At 45.3% G+C, this 18,335-nt stretch overlaps 1 protein-coding gene across 1 annotated transcript in view; it reads right to left on the bottom strand.

Annotated features, from left to right (window-relative positions):
- The window catches only part of LOC309553062 (uncharacterized protein), a gene marked incomplete at both ends in the record, with an annotated part of 78,451 nt that overhangs the window by 24,505 nt on the left and 35,611 nt on the right, over nt 1-18,335 (bottom strand). The window contains 2 exon segments of the mRNA XM_082253960.1: nt 3,194-3,755; nt 16,869-16,921. Of these exon segments, the coding sequence (XP_082110086.1) occupies nt 3,194-3,755; nt 16,869-16,921 (615 nt within the window).

Here is an 18,335-nt window from a genome sequence, read left to right as displayed (position 1 = left end):
GGGAATCCTATTAATTAGGGTCTCAAAGTAAGTAACCCCTTAACTCCCTGATAGATACCTTATTATATGAAATCAGAATACTGGAGATTGGGCATAAGCAGTCCTTTAGTATAAAAGTGTGAGAACAGCTCCAAGCCCTCAGGGACAAACTGAATTCCCTGTTTAATGAAAAAGCAAAGGCTAAACTTATCTGTTGTAGAAGAATTCATTATGAATTCTGTAACAAACAGTGCAGAATGTTGGCCAATGCTCTTAGAAATACAAGTTTGAGAAATGATGTAGCACCCTCTAGTGCACAGTTAGGGTAAATAACTTTATGTTAACTCAGAGTAGTTAAGCGAGTCTGGGAATTGCTGTGGGTTCAGCTTAAGGTCAGGCTGGAGGGCTCTGCCGATCATGTCTCTATCATCTCCTCCTGGAGGTCAATGCAAACCTCCAGAAATTAGTGGGCGTAATATACTAAGAGGGGTATATGCTAATGCCAGGAGCCTAGCTAATAAAATGGATGAGTTGGAAATGTTAGTACATGAGGAGGACATAGACCTTGTGGGAATAACGGAGATTTGGTTCGACCCCTCACATGACTGGCTGGCCAATATCCAAGGGTATTCGGTATACCGGAAGGACAGGGTAGGAAAAAGAGGGGGAGGGGTATGTCTTTATGTCAAGAACAATGTAAAGGTGATAGAGAGGAGTGACATTACGGAAGGGATGAGCATGGATTTAGAATCTGTGTGGGTAGAACTCCATAGGGAAGGAGAAAAGGGAAAAGTAATTGTGGGGGTTTGCTATAGGCCACCTAAACAAGGGGAGGAGGTAGAGCTGGAATTTTTAGCACTACTGGGTAAAGTGGCAAAACTGGGATCAGTCATCATATTGGGGGACTTCAATTATCCTGACATTGACTGGGAACAGGGGACTACACACTCACAGAAGGCCCATCTATTCAAGGAAACCTTACAGGATAATTTTAAAAAAGGTGTTGAGAATATTAAACCAAGTAAAATAGACTGAACACTAGCAGCGCTAAAAAAACAGGTCTATTGTATAAAACAATGTCCTTAAAGACTCATATGATATATGTGTATACAGTCCATGCAGTGATAAACTGGCACAATCCGTCCACCAGGGCAGGGGTGTGAAGGGTCCTGTCTGCTCTCCCAAAGTTCAAACACACTCCAGTGCTCCCCCCCTAAGATTGAACACTCACCAGAAACCGGTGAATATAGAGCCTTCAATGAGGTCCACCAATCAGCGGGTGTATAGATCACTGCTGGGCTGCACCTAGCTGCTCCTTCCTCCAACTGTTCCTCAGTTCAAAAATTCATGTAATTGAACAAAGTGGGGGCAACAATAGTGTAATTCCGTAACACTTTATTAAAATCACACACAATGCAAGCCCCTCTCCCCTCCAAATGGCTACTTACAAGAGGGCAGTGGAGTGCAGGCATAAAGCTCAAAATATGTACACTTGATAACCATTCCAAACCATTCCTGTAGCCCAATAGGAATAACGAATGATAACCAGTTTCGTCCACTTGACTTCTTCTGAGAGCCCGATGTGCGCGGCGCGGTCGTGATCCTTTAATGCAGATGCCGGCGCATGCGCACCAGCGTCCGTTTAGGGGTCACCCGGAAGTGTAAGGAGTTTATTACACATCCTGCATCGGTGTTCCGATGCTCGGGTGCGCACTTCCGGCCGGACGTGATGACGCACATCCGCCGTCAGCCTGAGACCCGATGATCGATGACAACTTCCGGTTACACCCCCGGAAGTTCGTCATCGTCCACATCCGAAAACACCGGCTCTGCAGACACCCCTTATCATCGGGCTCCGGACTGGGAAATAGATCTTATTGGACCCGTATATTCCCCAAACCGAATCAGCCCTCCCACTTGACTATACCACTATATACCAGCATATAGACTCGGGGCAATTTACAACAGTATTAATAGTACAAAGCATCCATATTTATCACTGAGTGCCTTACACTTGACATCAGCAACTACATGAAAAGTACTAATATTATGCACGCAATGAAAAAATATTAAAAATCAAGCATCACATATGCAGTCTGATACATAAAGTACATTAATAATAAAACTAAATCAATGGTACATAAATAGCAGCAAAAAATTCATAGACATGTATATCTAAAATATTAAAATCTTACAGAAATATATAAATATACACATAAAGGACATATATAGACTCCAATTTGGAGTAACCGTAAACACAATCTTGGATCAATATAAATAAATAAAAAAGTACCCAATATATTAAAATATATATAAATATATATAAAAACAGATATAAGAAAATAGAACCAAAAAGGAAACACCAGGGAAAGAAAAAAGGTTCAGCACATGATCTTTCTACAAACATATATACCCACACCGGATGATTTCAAAATTGGATGTTAATCTACATATGATGCAAACGTACTGCCACCAAGAAATCTGGATAAAAACCTCATCCCTACAATTAATAATTGCTAATAAAGCAGTTGATATCCAGATCAACGTTTAAGCCTTTGGGGTGCAGACTATCCGTCAGGTAGATCCAGTGTGTTTCGCGCTTCGAGACCTCACGAACCCTATTCGAGCCCCTCCATACCGATTCCACTTTCTCTATACCCCAAAATCTGAGGTGAGTAGGGTCCCTATTGTGGAAATCTCGGAAATGGAGTGACACACTGTGATCCTTAAACCCATTACGGATGTTTGTAATATGTTCAGACACTCTCGTGGTTATTGTCCGTTTGGTCCTCCCAATGTAAAGTAAATTACAGGGACACTGCAAACAGTAAACCACATGGGTGGTGTTGCAAGTGATTAGGTCTTTTATTTCGAAGGTTTAACCATTCGAAGGCGATGTAAAACTGGTAAAATTCCTCAAATGAGTATTTACCTGTTTACATGTCTTACACCTCCTACATGCAAAAAAACCCACTCTCTCGTCCTAAAACATGACAGGTTTCTTTGGAGGGTCTAATACTTTTTTTACTACCTGATCCCCAAATGTTGGTCCCCTTCTGTAAATGAAGTTGGGAGAATCAGGCAGCACCCCACAAAGGAGCTTGTCCATGCGCAGTACAGGCCAGTGTCTTCTAAAGACCTGTTCCACTTCGCGATACTGGGCACTGAACTGTGTAATAAAGCTCCATTCATGTTCCTGTGTCCTTTCTCTTACCGAGTCCCTCAAGCACTCTTCCTGAGTTAAGGAACCTATTTCCGTTATTGTCTCATCCAATTTGGCAGCTGGATACCCTTTTTCAACAAATCTCTCCTTTAAGATTTGGGACTGTTTCAGAAAATCGGCCTCCATGGTGCAATTCCTTCTGACACGAAGGAACTGTCCCCTGGGGATATTAGACAGCCATAGTTGGTGGTGTCCACTCTGGACGGGGAGATATCCGTTCTGGTCGGTCGGCTTGAAGTACACTTGAGTCTTCAGCCGACCGTCAAGGAGGGATATCTCCACGTCCAGATAATTGATCTTTTCGCGACTCCAGCTGAAGTCTAACTTAATGTTATTGTTATTGACATTCAGTTTGTCGCAGAACTCCACCAAAGCGGACTCCGTCCCTGCCCAAATGAAGAATAAATCGTCGATGTATCGACGATACATGATCAGCTCTTCATGTTGGGCGGCAAATATCGACCGGTCCTCCCATTCCCCCATAAATAAGTTAGCTAAACTGGGAGCGAATTTCGCCCCCATAGCTACACCTCTCTGCTGTTGGTAAAACGTGCTGTCAAACCAAAAATAATTATGCGCTAGACAGAAATCAAGAACATCTCTCAAAAATCGTTTTTGAATATCAGGGACATTGTCCCTTTTACTAAAGGCCCAATTGAAAGCGAGCAATGCGTCATCATGTTGGATGATCGTATAGAGAGACGAGACATCCGCTGTAACCAGAAAGATGTCCCTATTGCTCGGTAACTCCACCTCTCTTAAAGCGATCAAAAAGGCCTTAGTGTCCCTCAGATATGATCTTAGCAGTAATACACTCTTTTGTAAGAAGAAGTCTAGGTACTCTCCTAGCCTCGATGTTACGGATTGAATACCATTAACTATTGGTCTAGCCGGAGGGTTGACCATGTCCTTATGGACTTTAGGTAACGTATAAATCGTTGGTATTCTGCTGAAGCTAGGTACCAGATATTGTTTCTCCTTCTTACATAGAATCCGATTTTCCATTTCTGGTGCGCATGCGCCGGCGTCTGCATTAAAGGATCACGACCGCGCCGCGCACATCGGGCTCTCAGAAGAAGTCAAGTGGACGAAACGTCAGAGCCGATGTGCGCGGTCGCTATACCTTCCACACTGGTTATCATTCGTTATTCCTATTGGGCTACAGGAATGATTTGGAATGGTTATCAAGTGTACATATTTTGAGCTTTATGACTGCACTCCACTGCCCTCTTGTAAGTAGCCATTTGGAGGGGAGAGGGGCTTGCATTGTGTGTGATTTTAATAAAGTGTTACGGAATTACACTATTGTTGCCCCCACTTTGTTCAATTACATGAATTTTTGAACTGAGGAACAGTTGGAGGAAGGAGCAGCTAGGTGCAGCCCAGCAGTGATCTATACACCCGCTGATTGGTGGACCTCATTGAAGGCTCTATATTCACCGGTTTCTGGTGAGTGTTCAATCTTAGGGGGGGAGCACTGGAGTGTGTTTGAACTTTGGGAGAGCAGACAGGACCCTTCACACCCCTGCCCTGGTGGACGGATTGTGCCAGTTTATCACTGCATGGACTGTATACACATATATCATATGAGTCTTTAAGGACATTGTTTTATACAATAGACCTGTTTTTTTAGCGCTGCTAGTGTTCAGTCTATTTTACTTGGTTTAATATTCTCAACACCTTTTTTAACATTTCTTTGTGTATAGCAGCTGCTTTGAGACTGTGCGTCTTTTATAATTTTTTGTTTGTTGCCACTTATTTCTCATCAGATTATTGTGCGCGGGGTGAGTTATTTTATGAGACTGACACTTCGGTCATACATTATTTAACTCTTTTGTTTGCTTACAGGATAATTACATGTCACAGTTGGTGGACTCTCCGACTAGAGAAAACGCAGTCCTGGATCTATTGATCACTAATGACCCAGACCTAATCTTGGAGGTAGGGGTCCAGGACTACCTGGGCTCTAGCGATCACAGGATGATCACATTTAGTGTAAATACCAATATAACAAAGCAAGTGGGGAACATAAGAACCCTAAACTTCAGAAGGGCAACCTTTCCAAAATTGTACTCATTGATGCAAAGGGTAAACTGGGACCAAACCCTGGGAACACTGACCACAGAGGAAAAATGGAAATGCTTTAGGAACATATTAAGCAAATGCATCTTGCAGTGCATTCCTATGGGAAATCAATTTAGAAGAGACAAAGCCAGACCTGGCTGGCTAAACCATAGCGTTAAAAAACTTATTAGGGGAAAAAAATTGGCCTTCAAGAAATATAAATCAGAGGGCACAGTATCGGCTTTCGAGCAATACAAGGAGGCAAATAAGAAAAGTAAACACGAAATAAAGATGGCTAAAATCAACTTTGAGAGACAAATAGCAGAGGATAGTAAAAAGAACCCTAAGAAATTCTTTAAATATATCAACAGCAAAAAAGCTAAGGGCTGAGCATATTGCACACATAATTAACGATGATGGGAGGATGGTTACAGAGGACACTGAAAAAGCAACCGTGCTGAATGCTTTTTTCTCGTCAGTCTTTACACAGGAAACGGAGGGGTACACTGACCATGACTGTATGGTTAGTAGTAATACACAGGACTTGCCACTATGGCTAACAGAGGGTGAAATCAGGGAAAGGCTGGATAAACTTAACACAAACAAATCACCAGGCCCAGATGGCGTACATCCGAGAGTACTCAAGGAACTCAGTAAGGTTATATCTAGACCACTGTTCCTGATCTTTGCTGACAGTATTAGGACAGGAAATGTACCAGGGGATTGAAAGAAAGCCAACGTGATTCCGATATTCAAAAAGGGTCAGAGGCATGTCCCGGGAAATTGACATCGATAGTATGTAAACTCTGGAGGGGATGATAAGGGACTATATTGTAGAGTTTGCTAAAGACAACAACATCATCAGCAGTAACCAGCACGGGTTTACAAATGGGCGTTCTTGTCAAACCAATCTCCTAACATTCTACGAGGAGGTGAGCTGTGAGCTAGATAGGGGGAGACCAGTGGATGTTGTGTACTTGGATTTCGCTAAGGCGTTTGATACAGTTCCCCACAAGCGCTTAATTTATAAAATAAGGTCTGCAGGTATCGACAGCAGGGTTTGCTCTTGGATACAGAACTGGCTAAAAGGGCGTGTAAAAAAGGGTGGTAATAAACAGCGCATACTCAGACTGGTCTGAGGTGGCAAGCAGGGTGCCCCAGGGCTCAGTCCTGGGACCAACCTTGTTCAATTTATTCATAAACAGCATTTAGGTCGGGATCAGTAGTTCTATATCAGTTTCTGCAGATGACACAAAATTGGGCAGGGCAATAACTGCACAGCATGAAGCAGATATCCTACAGAATGACCTGCACAAAATAACGGAGTGGGCAACGACATGGCAAATGAGGTTTAATGTGGAGAAGTGTAAGGTTTTGCACTTGGGGACTAGAAACATAAAAGCACAATACACGTTAGGAGGGGAACCCTTGGGGGAATCAAAAATGGAGAAGGATCTGGGAGTCTTGGTTGATGATAGATTAGGCAATAGCATGCAATGTCAAGCGGCAGCTGCCAAAGCCAGCAGAATATTAGCATGCATAAAGAAAGGGATGTATTCCAGAGATAAGACTATAATCCTTCCACTTTATAAAACTCTGGTCCGACCGCATCTGGAGTAATTTGTCCAGTTCTGGTCGCCAGTCCTCAGGAGGGATGTGTTGGAGCTGGAGAGAGTCCAGAGAAGGGCAACTAAACTGATTAGGGGATTGGAGGACCTTAATTATGAAGAGCGTCTGCAATCGCTCGATTTATTCTCCCTGGAGAAGAGACGCCTGAGGGGGGACATGATAGCAATTTATAAATATCTCAATGGGGATCTCAGCTTAGAAAAAAAGCTGTTCAGTCGAAGGGATTGCATGAGAACAAGAGGGCATACAATGTGATTAGAGGAGAAGCGTTTTAACCTCAGGCAACGTGGGGGGTTCTTTACTGTTAGGGCTACAAGATTGTGGAATTCTCTACCACAAGAGGTGGTCTCTGCGGAAAGTATGGTGGCTTTCAAAAACTCTTAGACATACATCTCAAGGATTAGGACATTCAGGGCTATGTGAGATGATTACAGCCACACACACCTACACAGGTTGAACTGGATGGACTATTGTCTTTATTCAACCTCAACTACTATGTAACTATGTAACTATGAAGTACAGAGGCAGGTATCTAAATATTTATGGGAGTTTGACCAATCCCCAGACAGGAGGCCTGGCAGGGTGGTCAGGGAGGCCCATAAATATTAAAGAGCCTGGTCAGCAAGGGGTTGTTGTTGGGTGGAAGGTGGAGTGTTGAGACTGGAGTCATGGGGCCTCGGTGGGGACCCTAGGGAAGGGGGTGGGGTCTGCCTCCAGGCAGGAGCTGTGGAAAGAAAGAAAGGAAGCTGGAGAGAGGAATTGTCACTACCCTGCAATCTTATACAAGAGACACCTTGCCAAACAAGGGAAGACTAGCACAGCAAATGCCTAAACAGCAGTACCTCTACACCCCTAGGGCCTACATGGCTGTCAGATGCAATATCCAGCATGCTTTCATTAGAACAGCGTCACAGCCAGGCCTGGACTGGGACACAAAATAGGCCCGGGCACTTTAGACTTAGCACCCCCCACCAGGGGTGGACTGACAACTCATGGAGCCCCTGGGCAGGTTGGGGTTCCCGTATATCCTGTACCACCTCCATCCAGATCAGGGAAGACCCTGGTAGTGTGTTCTCAGTGGACTTTGACCTCCATCCAGATCAGGGAAGACCCTGGTAGTCTGTTCTGAGTAGACTGTGCATGTACGTCTGCTGATGTGGATAACTAATGCAGCAACTGCAACTGATGACGCACACCACCCTTGTATCCCGACAAAGCATGGATGTGGTGGACACAGCATAAGAACCACTAAAAAACAGCCGCTGAATCAAGAATATTGCAGAAAAAGCAGAAATAATATACTAATCAGTGGCGGGACTACCAGGGTTGCAGCAGTCACACTAACGGCTGGGCCCTGGAGTTCCACCATTGTGGGGGGGGGGTCTGCCACTGATCCCATCCCTCCACCACCATCACTCTGCCACTGATCCCATCCCTCTGCCACTGATCCCATCCCTCCACCACTGATCCCACCCTCTGCCACTGATTCCATCCCTGCACCACCATCCCTTTGCCACTGATCCCATCCCTCCACCACTATCCCTCTGCCACTGATCCCATCCCTTCACCACCATTCCTCTGCCACTGATCCCATCCCTCCCATCACCATCCCTCTGCCACTGATCCCAGTCTTCCCCCCACCATCCCTGTGCCACTAATCCCATCCCTCCACCTCCATCCCTCTGCCACTGATTTGAACCCTCTGCCACTGATCCCATCCCTCCACCACCGTCCCTCTGCCACTGATCCTATCCCTCCACTACCATCCCTCTGGCATGGATCCCAGCCCCCCCATCACCACAATCCCTCTGCCACTGATCCCAATTCTCCACCACCATCCCTCTGCCACTGATCCCATCCCTTCACCACCATCCCTCTGCCACTGATTATATCCATCTACCACTATCCCTCTACCACTGATTCCATGCCTCCCACCACCATCCCTCAGCCACTGATACCATTCCTCCACCACCATCCCTCTGCCACTAATCCCATCCCTCCACCACTATCCCTCTGCCACTGATCCCAGTCTTCCCCCCACCATCCCTGTGCCACTAATCCCATCCCTGCACCTCCATCCCTCTGCCACTGATCCCATCCCTTCACCACCATCCCTCTGCCACTGATTTGAACCCTCTGCCACTGATCTCATCCCTCCACCACCGTCCCTCTGCCACTGATCCTATCCCCCCACTACTATCCCTCTGGCATGGATCCCATCCCCCCACCACCATCCCAATTCTGCACCACCATCCCTCTGCCACTGATTTCATCCCTCCACCACCATCCCTCTGCCACTGATCACTTCCTTCCACCACCATCCCTCTGTCCCTGGTCCCATCCCTCCACCACCATTCCTCTGCCACTGATCCTATCCCTCCACTACCATCCCTCTGGCATGGATCCCAGCCCCCCCATCACCACAATCCCTCTGCCACTGATCCAAATTCTCCACCACCATCCCTCTGCCACCGATCCCATCCTTTCACCACCATCCCTCTGCCACTGATTATATCCATCTACCACTATCCCTCTACCACTGATTCCATGCCTCCCACCACCATCCCTCAGCCACTGATACCATTCCTCCACCACCATCCCTCTGCCACTAATCCCATCCCTCCACCACTATCCCTCTGCCACTGATCCCAGTCTTCCCCCCACCATCCCTGTGCCACTAATCCCATCCCTGCACCTCCATCCCTCTGCCACTGATCCCATCCCTTCACCACCATCCCTCTGCCACTGACTTGAACCCTCTGCCACTGATCCCATCCCTCCACCACCATCCCTCTGCCACTGATCCTATCCCCCCACTACTATCCCTCTGGCATGGATCCCATCCCCCCACCACCATCCCAATTCTGCACCACCATCCCTCTGCCACTGATTTCATCCCTCCACCACCATCCCTCTGCCACTGATCACTTCCTTCCACCACCATCCCTCTGTCCCTGGTCCCATCCCTCCACCACCATTCCTCTGCCACTGATCCTATCCCTCCACTACCATCCCTCTGGCATGGATCCCAGCCCCCCCATCACCACAATCCCTCTGCCACTGATCCCAATTCTCCACCACCATCCCTCTGCCACTGATTCCATCCCTTCACCACCATCCCTCTGCCACTGATTATATCCATCTACCACTATCCCTCTACCACTGATTCCATGCCTCCCACCACCATCCTTCTGCCACTGATCCCATCCCTTCACCACCATCCCTCTGCCACTGATTCTATCCATCTACCACTATCCCTCTACCACTGATTCCATGCCTCCCACCACCATCCCTCTGCCACTGATCCCATTCCTCCACCACCATCCCTCTGCCACTAATACCATCCCTCCACAACCATCCCTCTGCCACTGATCCCATCCCTCCACCACTATCCCTCTGCCACTGATTCCATCCCTCTGCCACTGACTCCATCCCTCCACCACCATCCGCCTGCAACTGATCCCATCCCTCTGCCACTGATCATGTCCCTCCACTACCATCCCTCTGCCCCGTCCGCTGCAGCTGTCAGACGGGGAGAGGGACATGCGGCCCGGTCACGTGAGCGCCGAGGGGAGCTCTGAAATCAGGTATAATCTGCATTTTTTTTATAAATCACACACACAGGGGCACACAGGAATAGGAGACAGAGCATATAGTATAATGAGGTCAGAGTGGCTTAATGTAACGCTCCTGCGTTTCTTATATGGTGTGGATTTTCAGCTGCAGAAATAGATCCACGTCAGTAGTCATGTAAGAAATATGCTGAGATACCATTCCCAACCTCAATGACTCATCATGTGTGGAAGGTCTTATTTCAGCCAGTAAATACACACAGTTAGCAAGCTGGTTCCTAGAATGACTTTATGTATGTGGTAACACAATGATGAAGGTTGAGGGATAGGTTGAGTGGAGGTGATAGGTGATAGACACTTGAAGGTGAGACAGTAGCAGATGGATGCAGGAAGGTTTAGCAATGTTGTATGATAGCAGACGATAGAATAGCAGGTGGACATACAAAAGAGATCAACCCAGTGCAGAAAAGTAGCAGTAGTCTCAAGAGCTAGCAATCTAGTTTATGCAGATGTAATAAACAGTCTTTACTATGCAGAGCTAGATAGTGTAAGCTTAGTATAAGTTTATAGAGAATTCCCCTGCGGGGTACTTAGCACTATTAGCGATACAGCCGAAGGGTGGTTCAGGAGAGGCGGATGATCCAGTAGCGGGATAAAGGGATCAGCGCAGCGAGGTTCCGTCAGCGAAGTAAGCTTGCAAGCATGGAAGCTTCAAGCAAGGTTAGCATCCAAGTAAGGGTGTTTGAACGAACACATGTGAGTGAGAACCGACGCCTTAAATAGCCATCTAGTCCGGCGCTGAGTGATGACAGCTCCAGTCTTAAAGGTGTATGCGCACCTTTCCAAAAGTAAATGGTAGGGCGCATACACTTGTGGAAAGTGTAATTTAGGGTACCAAAGGTACCGGAACATTACACTTAACAACCACTCCCGAAGAAGTTGGAAATCAATGAAGCGCGTAGAGTCGATTGCTCATCTCTCTGCAATAATGTTGCCATTATGCTATAAATGGACCTTTAAAAGACTATGTTCTCGTTATTCAGAATAATAGACAGGCAACACAGGAAATATGAGCATGGTGTTAATATTTTACTATGTGTAGTCTTGTATTGGGCATAATTATGTACTATTTTTTGACTGTCTAAAAAAATACCATTTTTATTACACTGTATACACTTTATAAACAAAATGTTCTGTATAGATCACAGAAAAAAAGGAAGGTTATTAGTCAGCAATAACATGGCGGGCTCTAGGTAAAGTGAACATAGACATTTATTGGTAAAAAATTCTTAGGGTGTAATAACAACCATGCAAGGTAAAATGTTGGTGAGTACAATCAGTGCAAAGACAAGAAACAAGACATACATAACATTTAAACATACAGTGACAGAAACCGGCCGGCAGATAAATTAAACTTCAAGAATCTTAATAGATATATATTCAATCAAATGCAAATTGCAGTAATAATGTTCTTGAAGGGGCTCCTTGAGGGGCAGTGGGTCGCCACTAGGTTAGGTAACTATATTGTGCCGTTAATGTTGGGTGTTAAATCCAGTGAGATCACTCAAAATGGTGCTGTTGGTATGCTTTAGTTTTTTGGGGAGAGGGTTGGGGAGTACCTCAATCCGAGAGGCAGTTTGGTGAGACAGCATAACTGTTTAAGGTTGTTGCCGTATGATGATACATCAATCGTGGGCTGGTGTGGCTTGACGGGGACTATGCAGAAATCTGACAAAGATGTCTTGATCACTGACGGTGTATTACCGTTTCTTCACCCCTATTGGTGGCAAGGTGTTGCTCGTGGTTGCAGCTAATTATCTTGTATTTGTTGTGTGGGGGTATGGGCTAGTCCATCCAATTAAATAACTACCCATTTACTGATAGCAATTCGATAACACCCTGACCCTCATACTGAACCAAAGGGATACAAATTCCCTCCCCCTTCTTCTCAGTCCTCCATCCCTACTGGCCAGTCACAAAACCATGGCCCATCCCGTTCATAACATCCTCTCACTTAGAATCACGGCACATAACGACACACTGACAACATTAACATGATAATGTCAGACGGACTGTAAATGCATAGACATAATACTATTATAGTAAAAACAATCAGTTCACACAAGCTTCTAACTATCGTCCTGTTACATGTTGTCAGTGTGTTCAGATAATACCTGTGAATGTATACATGAACTGCAACTTTGGAGCCCCACATAACTACCTGCGCTTTAGGGGTCAAGTATATACACACTATATAGTCATTAAACATGCAGATAGACTCTACCTGCACATATTAACTAAGCCATATATGATCGATTAAATTGACCCTTTGATCATCCATAAGGTTACTTATGTTAAGAAAACCTGGAAGGGGTTTTTAAACGGGACTCCACTCATATTAGACTCAATGAGAAACCATCATTACCAAAATTGCAGTAACAATAATTGTTTGTCAGGTATAGTTATTGCCTTATATCAAATGACAATCCTGTATTTATGTACATACTCAACAGAGATAGTGGGATCTGTGACCAGAATGAATCCATACTCTAACCCGCGAATTTTAAGATTTGTGCACCTTAAAAATAATACAGATGTTTTATAGAACTCAATGCATGATCGACCTAAATCGGGCAATCAATATCCCGCGGTCTGATCCCAAATCACTTCCTCCAGCTATGCCCCTACAGCAACCGGTGTGAAGAATCGACACCCAGAAACTCCCTCATCACGATCAACCCTAAGTCAGTACAGCTGAGAAGACCTAGATAAAAGGGATCAGCCGACTGACTCAACCTACGTCCAGACGAAGCTACGCAATAGGAAGCGAAACGCGTCAATGTCATAGCCCGGCGGCACATCCTCTCATCACTCCTAACAGGCAACGGACTGCCAGGACTGCCAGGGAGAGCGGAAACCGAAGGCGGCACATACGGAGACCGGTGGCGGAAAGGCAGGTGTATTCGCTCCACGGATCATTGACAAGGTAATGGGTACTTGCCCAGCAGGGGTGAAGAAACGGCTCTAAGCCGTCAGAGCAAGCGGGACAAACATTTACTTCACCGCACTGAACCGCCATACTTTACAAGCGGTCAGCGGGAATCGGAGGTACATACCAGATCGTTGCAGGCTCTGCTTAAATCCCCTGCACTACCCCATACCCCCACACAACAAATACAAGATAATTAGCTGTAACCACGAGCAACACCTTGCCACCAATAGGGGTGAAGAAACGGTAATACACCGTCAGCGATCAAGACATCTTTGTCAGATCTCTGCATAGTCCCCGTCAAGCCACACCAGCCCACGATTGATGTATCATCATACGGCAACAACCTTAAACAGTTATGCTGTCTCACCAAACTGCCTCTCGGATTGAGGTACTCCCCAACCCTCTCCCCAAAAAACTAAAGCATACCAACAGCACCATTTTGAGTGATCTCACTGGATTTAACACCCAACATTAACGGCACAATATAGTTACCTAACCTAGTGGCGACCCACTGCCCCTCAAGGAGCCCCTTCAAGAACATTATTACTGCAATTTGCATTTGATTGAATATATATCTATTAAGATTCTTGAAGTTTAATTTATCTTCCGGCCGGTTTCTGTCACTGTATGTTTAACCACTTGCCGACTGAGTACGGTAATAGTACTGCGGCAAAGTGGTTTGTTATCGTCTGACGACGTAGTATTAACGTCGTCAGACACTCCCCCTTCTGGGCGGCGCTTGTGCGCCGCTGGAGGCTCGCTCCCGCTGTTTTCATTCACAGCGGGAGTCGGGCCAGGGGAGGAGCAGCGGCGATCGCCGCTGCTCTGCCCCGATCGCCGGGGATCTAGTGTGGAGATCCGCCCGCCTGTGTAAACACAAGCGGGCGGATCTCCATAGTGACAGGGAGTGACAGATCGGACTGTTCAGCATAGCTGGACATCCGATCTGTCCATGACTCACTCAGTCACCTCCCCCCCTACACGTCAGTAAGCACCAGGCATACATTAACCCCTCCCTCTCCAATAAAATTAACCCCTTCCCTGCCAGTGTCATTTTTACAGTAACAGTGCATATATATAGCACTGATTACTGCAGTAATGTCACTGGTAACCCCAAAAGTGTCAAAAATGTCAGTCAAGGGTCCGATCTGTCCGCCGCAATGTCGCAGTCCCACAAAAAAAATCGCAGATCGCCGCCATTACGCGTTAAAAAAAAACACCAAAAATGACAGAAATCTTTCCCTTTGTTAGTAAACGCAATAACTTTTGCGCAAACCAATCAAAATACGCTTATTGTGATTTTTTTTACCAAACATAGGTAGCAGAAAACAAATTGGCCAAAAAATTTTTAAAAAATTGGTTTTTACATCTTTTTTGGGGGGAATTTCATATAAAAAAATGTTAAAAATATTGTTATTTTTCCAAAATAAACGCTCTTTTTTTGTTTATAGCGCAAAAAGTAAAAATCGCACAGGTGATCAAATACCACCAAAAGAAAGCTCTGTTTGTGGAAAAAAAAGGACGTAAATTTCGTTTGGGTACGGCGTCGCACGACCGCGCAATTGTCAGTTGAAGTCGCACAGCGCCGAATCGCAAAAAGTGGCCTGGACGGAAGACAGCAAAATCCTCCGGTGGTAAAGTGGTTAAATGTTATGTATGTCTTGTTTCTTGTCTTTGCACTGATTGTACTCACCAACATTTTACCTTGCATGGTTGTTATTACACCCTAAGAATTTTTTACCAATAAATGTCTATGTTCACTTTACCTAGAGCCCGCCATGTTATTGCTGACTAATAACCTTCCTTTTTTCTGTGATCTATACAGAACATTTTGTTTATATGCTGTTTTGGTTTAAGCCAGCCAAACACACACAGGTAACACGGGCACGCACATAGACCTTTCTAAACTATACTCCTTACAAACTACTTTATATGTATACACTTTATGACTCTTTCTGATACCCTAAGGGCTAATTTACGCTTCTTTTGACTTTAACACACATTAAAGTGCCTACCGCTTCAGCATGCTTTTTTGATGTGTTTTTGATGCTTTGGTGATGCTTATTTGAAGCTTTATTGAAACTTGGTAAATGCCCCATGTACAGTATGTTGATTTTCTATTTGTTTTAAAGGGGCTCAGTACCCCAGCTCAGTAGTAGCCCTACTCAGAAGATCCCCAACTCATTAGCACCCATGTTCAGCAGATCTTCAACTCATTAGTACCCTCGTTCAGTATATCCTCAGCCTATTAGTACCCTTGTTCAGCAGATACTCAGCCTATTATTATACTCGTTCAGCAGATCCTCTGCTCAGTGGTATCCCCAGCTTTGCTGAAGCTACACTCAGTAGTGTCCCCAACTTTCCTTATCCCCCACTCAGTAGTAACCTCCAGGTCCACTGATCCTCCGTTCAGTAGTAACCCCTAGCTCTGCTGATCCTCTGGTTTGCTAATCCTCCTCTCTCTCTGGTCCCTGCTCACCTCCCTCCATATTGCTCCCATGCTTCTCACCACGAATGACATCTGCTCGTTTTTCCTGCTCCGATCCCCCCGCTCTACTAATCCTCTGCTCGCCTTCCACTATAGCATTCCCATGATTTCTGCTAGTTGCTCCAGTCTGGACCCTGCTCACCTTCCTGCTGCCCCACACTGCACATCAAATGTGAAATCTGCACCAGACACTTCCAGAATATATACACATAAACCAGAAGTGACTTCTGATGACATTTTTCTGGTTCGCTTGTTGGCTTCCCAGTGCATCCTGGGATATCCTTTACCTGCAATACCTCCAAAACGAAGCAAAAGCTGAATAAAAGCCCCTCAAAAAAAAAAAAATCAGCTTTCAGGTTCTTTTGAACAAGCTGAAGCTAGAAGCCGATTGGCTACCATACACAGCTGCACCCAATTTTGCACTCTCCAGTTGAAGTAAATAGTAAATCCGACCCATTGAGTAATCCTAGGTCCACATACACTATTTTTGGTCCTTTAACACTTATATACTTTGTTATTTCTGTGTTATATGAACAAAAGAGATTAGCCAAAGGTACCTGGGGTGCTGAATCGTAACCCGCCTGAAGTCAATGGAAGCCAAATGTTAAAAATCAGTTCTGGACATTTGGTATTTGGTAATATGGCCTCCCAACTTTTTTAAGAGGCAAATGAGGGACATCAATTTGATATTATCAAATGTATGTGGTTATAGGACAAACCCTCTGCGACGCCCCCCTTTAAGGTGAATTGTGCAAAAAAATGATTGGTTAAACCCACAAGTGCATTTTTATTATAATTATTATACAGGATTTATATAGCCCCAACAAATTGCGCAGTGCTTAACAAAATGAAGGGAGACAATACAGCAACAATACGATTCAATACAAGAGGATTAGGAGGGACCTGCTCGTTAGAGCTTACAATCTAAGAGGGAGGGTTGATTGATACATAAGGTAATAGCTGTAGGGGATGAGCTGATGAAGAAAGTGAAACAGTTTATTAGTTAGAAGCTAAGTTAAGGGATCGTCTAAAGATGGATAGATTAGGAGACAGTCAGACAGATTGGGGTAGAGAGTTCCAAAGTTTGGGAGAAGCTCTGGAGAAATCCTGGAGGCGAGAATGGGAGGAGGGGACAAGGGAGCTAGAAAGAAAGAGGTCTTGGGAGGACTGAAGAGAGTGGCTTGGTTAATATTTTGAGTTTAGGTTAGTGATATAGCTGGGGGCAGAGTTGTGGATGGCATTGTGAACTATTGTTAGTACTTTGAATTTTATTTGTTGGATGAGAGGAAGCCAGTGGAGGGATTGGGAAAGAGGGATGGAGGACACTGAACGGTTGGTAAGGTGGATGAGTCTTGCAGCAGTATCCGAAGGGGGGGATAGTCTATGTAAAGGTAATCCAATGAGGGACCAGGGAGTGAATTCAAAGCTTGGTGGTGTTGTTGGTTAAAAAGGGGCATATTCTAGAGATGTTGCGCAGGTTAAGGCGGCATGATTTGGAAAGGGATTGGATGTGGGCCTGAAAGGACAGTTCAGAGTCCAGGGTTACCCCTAGCACCCTGGCATGTGTGGAAGGACTGATAGTTGTACCATTGATCTTGACAGGGCATTAGAGGAAGGGGCACGTGGGGGAGGACATATTATGAGCTCAGTTTTAGATAGATTCAGTTTGAGGAAGTGGTGTGACATCCAGGTTGATATGTCTGTTAGTAAAACAGTGATGCGGGAGGAGACTGATGGAGTAAGCTAAAGGGGTAGAGAGATAGATTTGGGTGTCATCAGCATAGAAATGGCAGTGGAAGCAATGGGAGGCTATCAGCTGACCCAGGGAGGAGGTGTAGATTGAGAATCGTAGAGGTCCAAGGACAGAACCTTGGGGAACCCCAACGGTAAGAGGAGTTGGAGAGGAGTAAGTGGAGTTGTAAGTGACACTGAAGATGCGGTGAGATAGGTAAGAATCGAACCAACGGAGGGCGCAGTCATGGGGATTAAGCGAATTGAGTTTTTTGAGGGGGGGGGGCGGTGTTCAACTGTATCAAAGGCAGCAGAGAGGTCCAAGAGAAGAGTACCACTTCGATTACTTTATATTGGCTTTTAAAATTTACAAATGCAGCAATTTAGAAGTTGGATGAATAGTGGGAAACACTTTTTTTTTAATAGATAAGTAGTGCATTTTATATACACCTATATAGATTAGACCAAAATGAGGGACAAATGAGAGGGACTTTGTTCTGAATGAGGGACAGTCCCTCAAAATCAGGGACAGTTGGGAGCTATGCCTTTAGGCCTTGTTTACAGGCCAGTAGATGAATGGGGTCAGGTGACATGGTTACTAACTAACTAACTGGTTAAAAACCATTTGCAGCAGAAGGAGGTGGTTGCCATTTATAG

This window comes from Pelophylax lessonae (assembly GCF_965119305.1).
Source record: "Pelophylax lessonae genome assembly, chromosome: 4".
Lineage (NCBI taxonomy): Eukaryota > Metazoa > Chordata > Amphibia > Anura > Ranidae > Pelophylax > Pelophylax lessonae.
The sequence above is the reverse complement of the archived record's forward strand: the minus strand, read 5'-3'. Positions and strand labels throughout refer to the sequence as shown.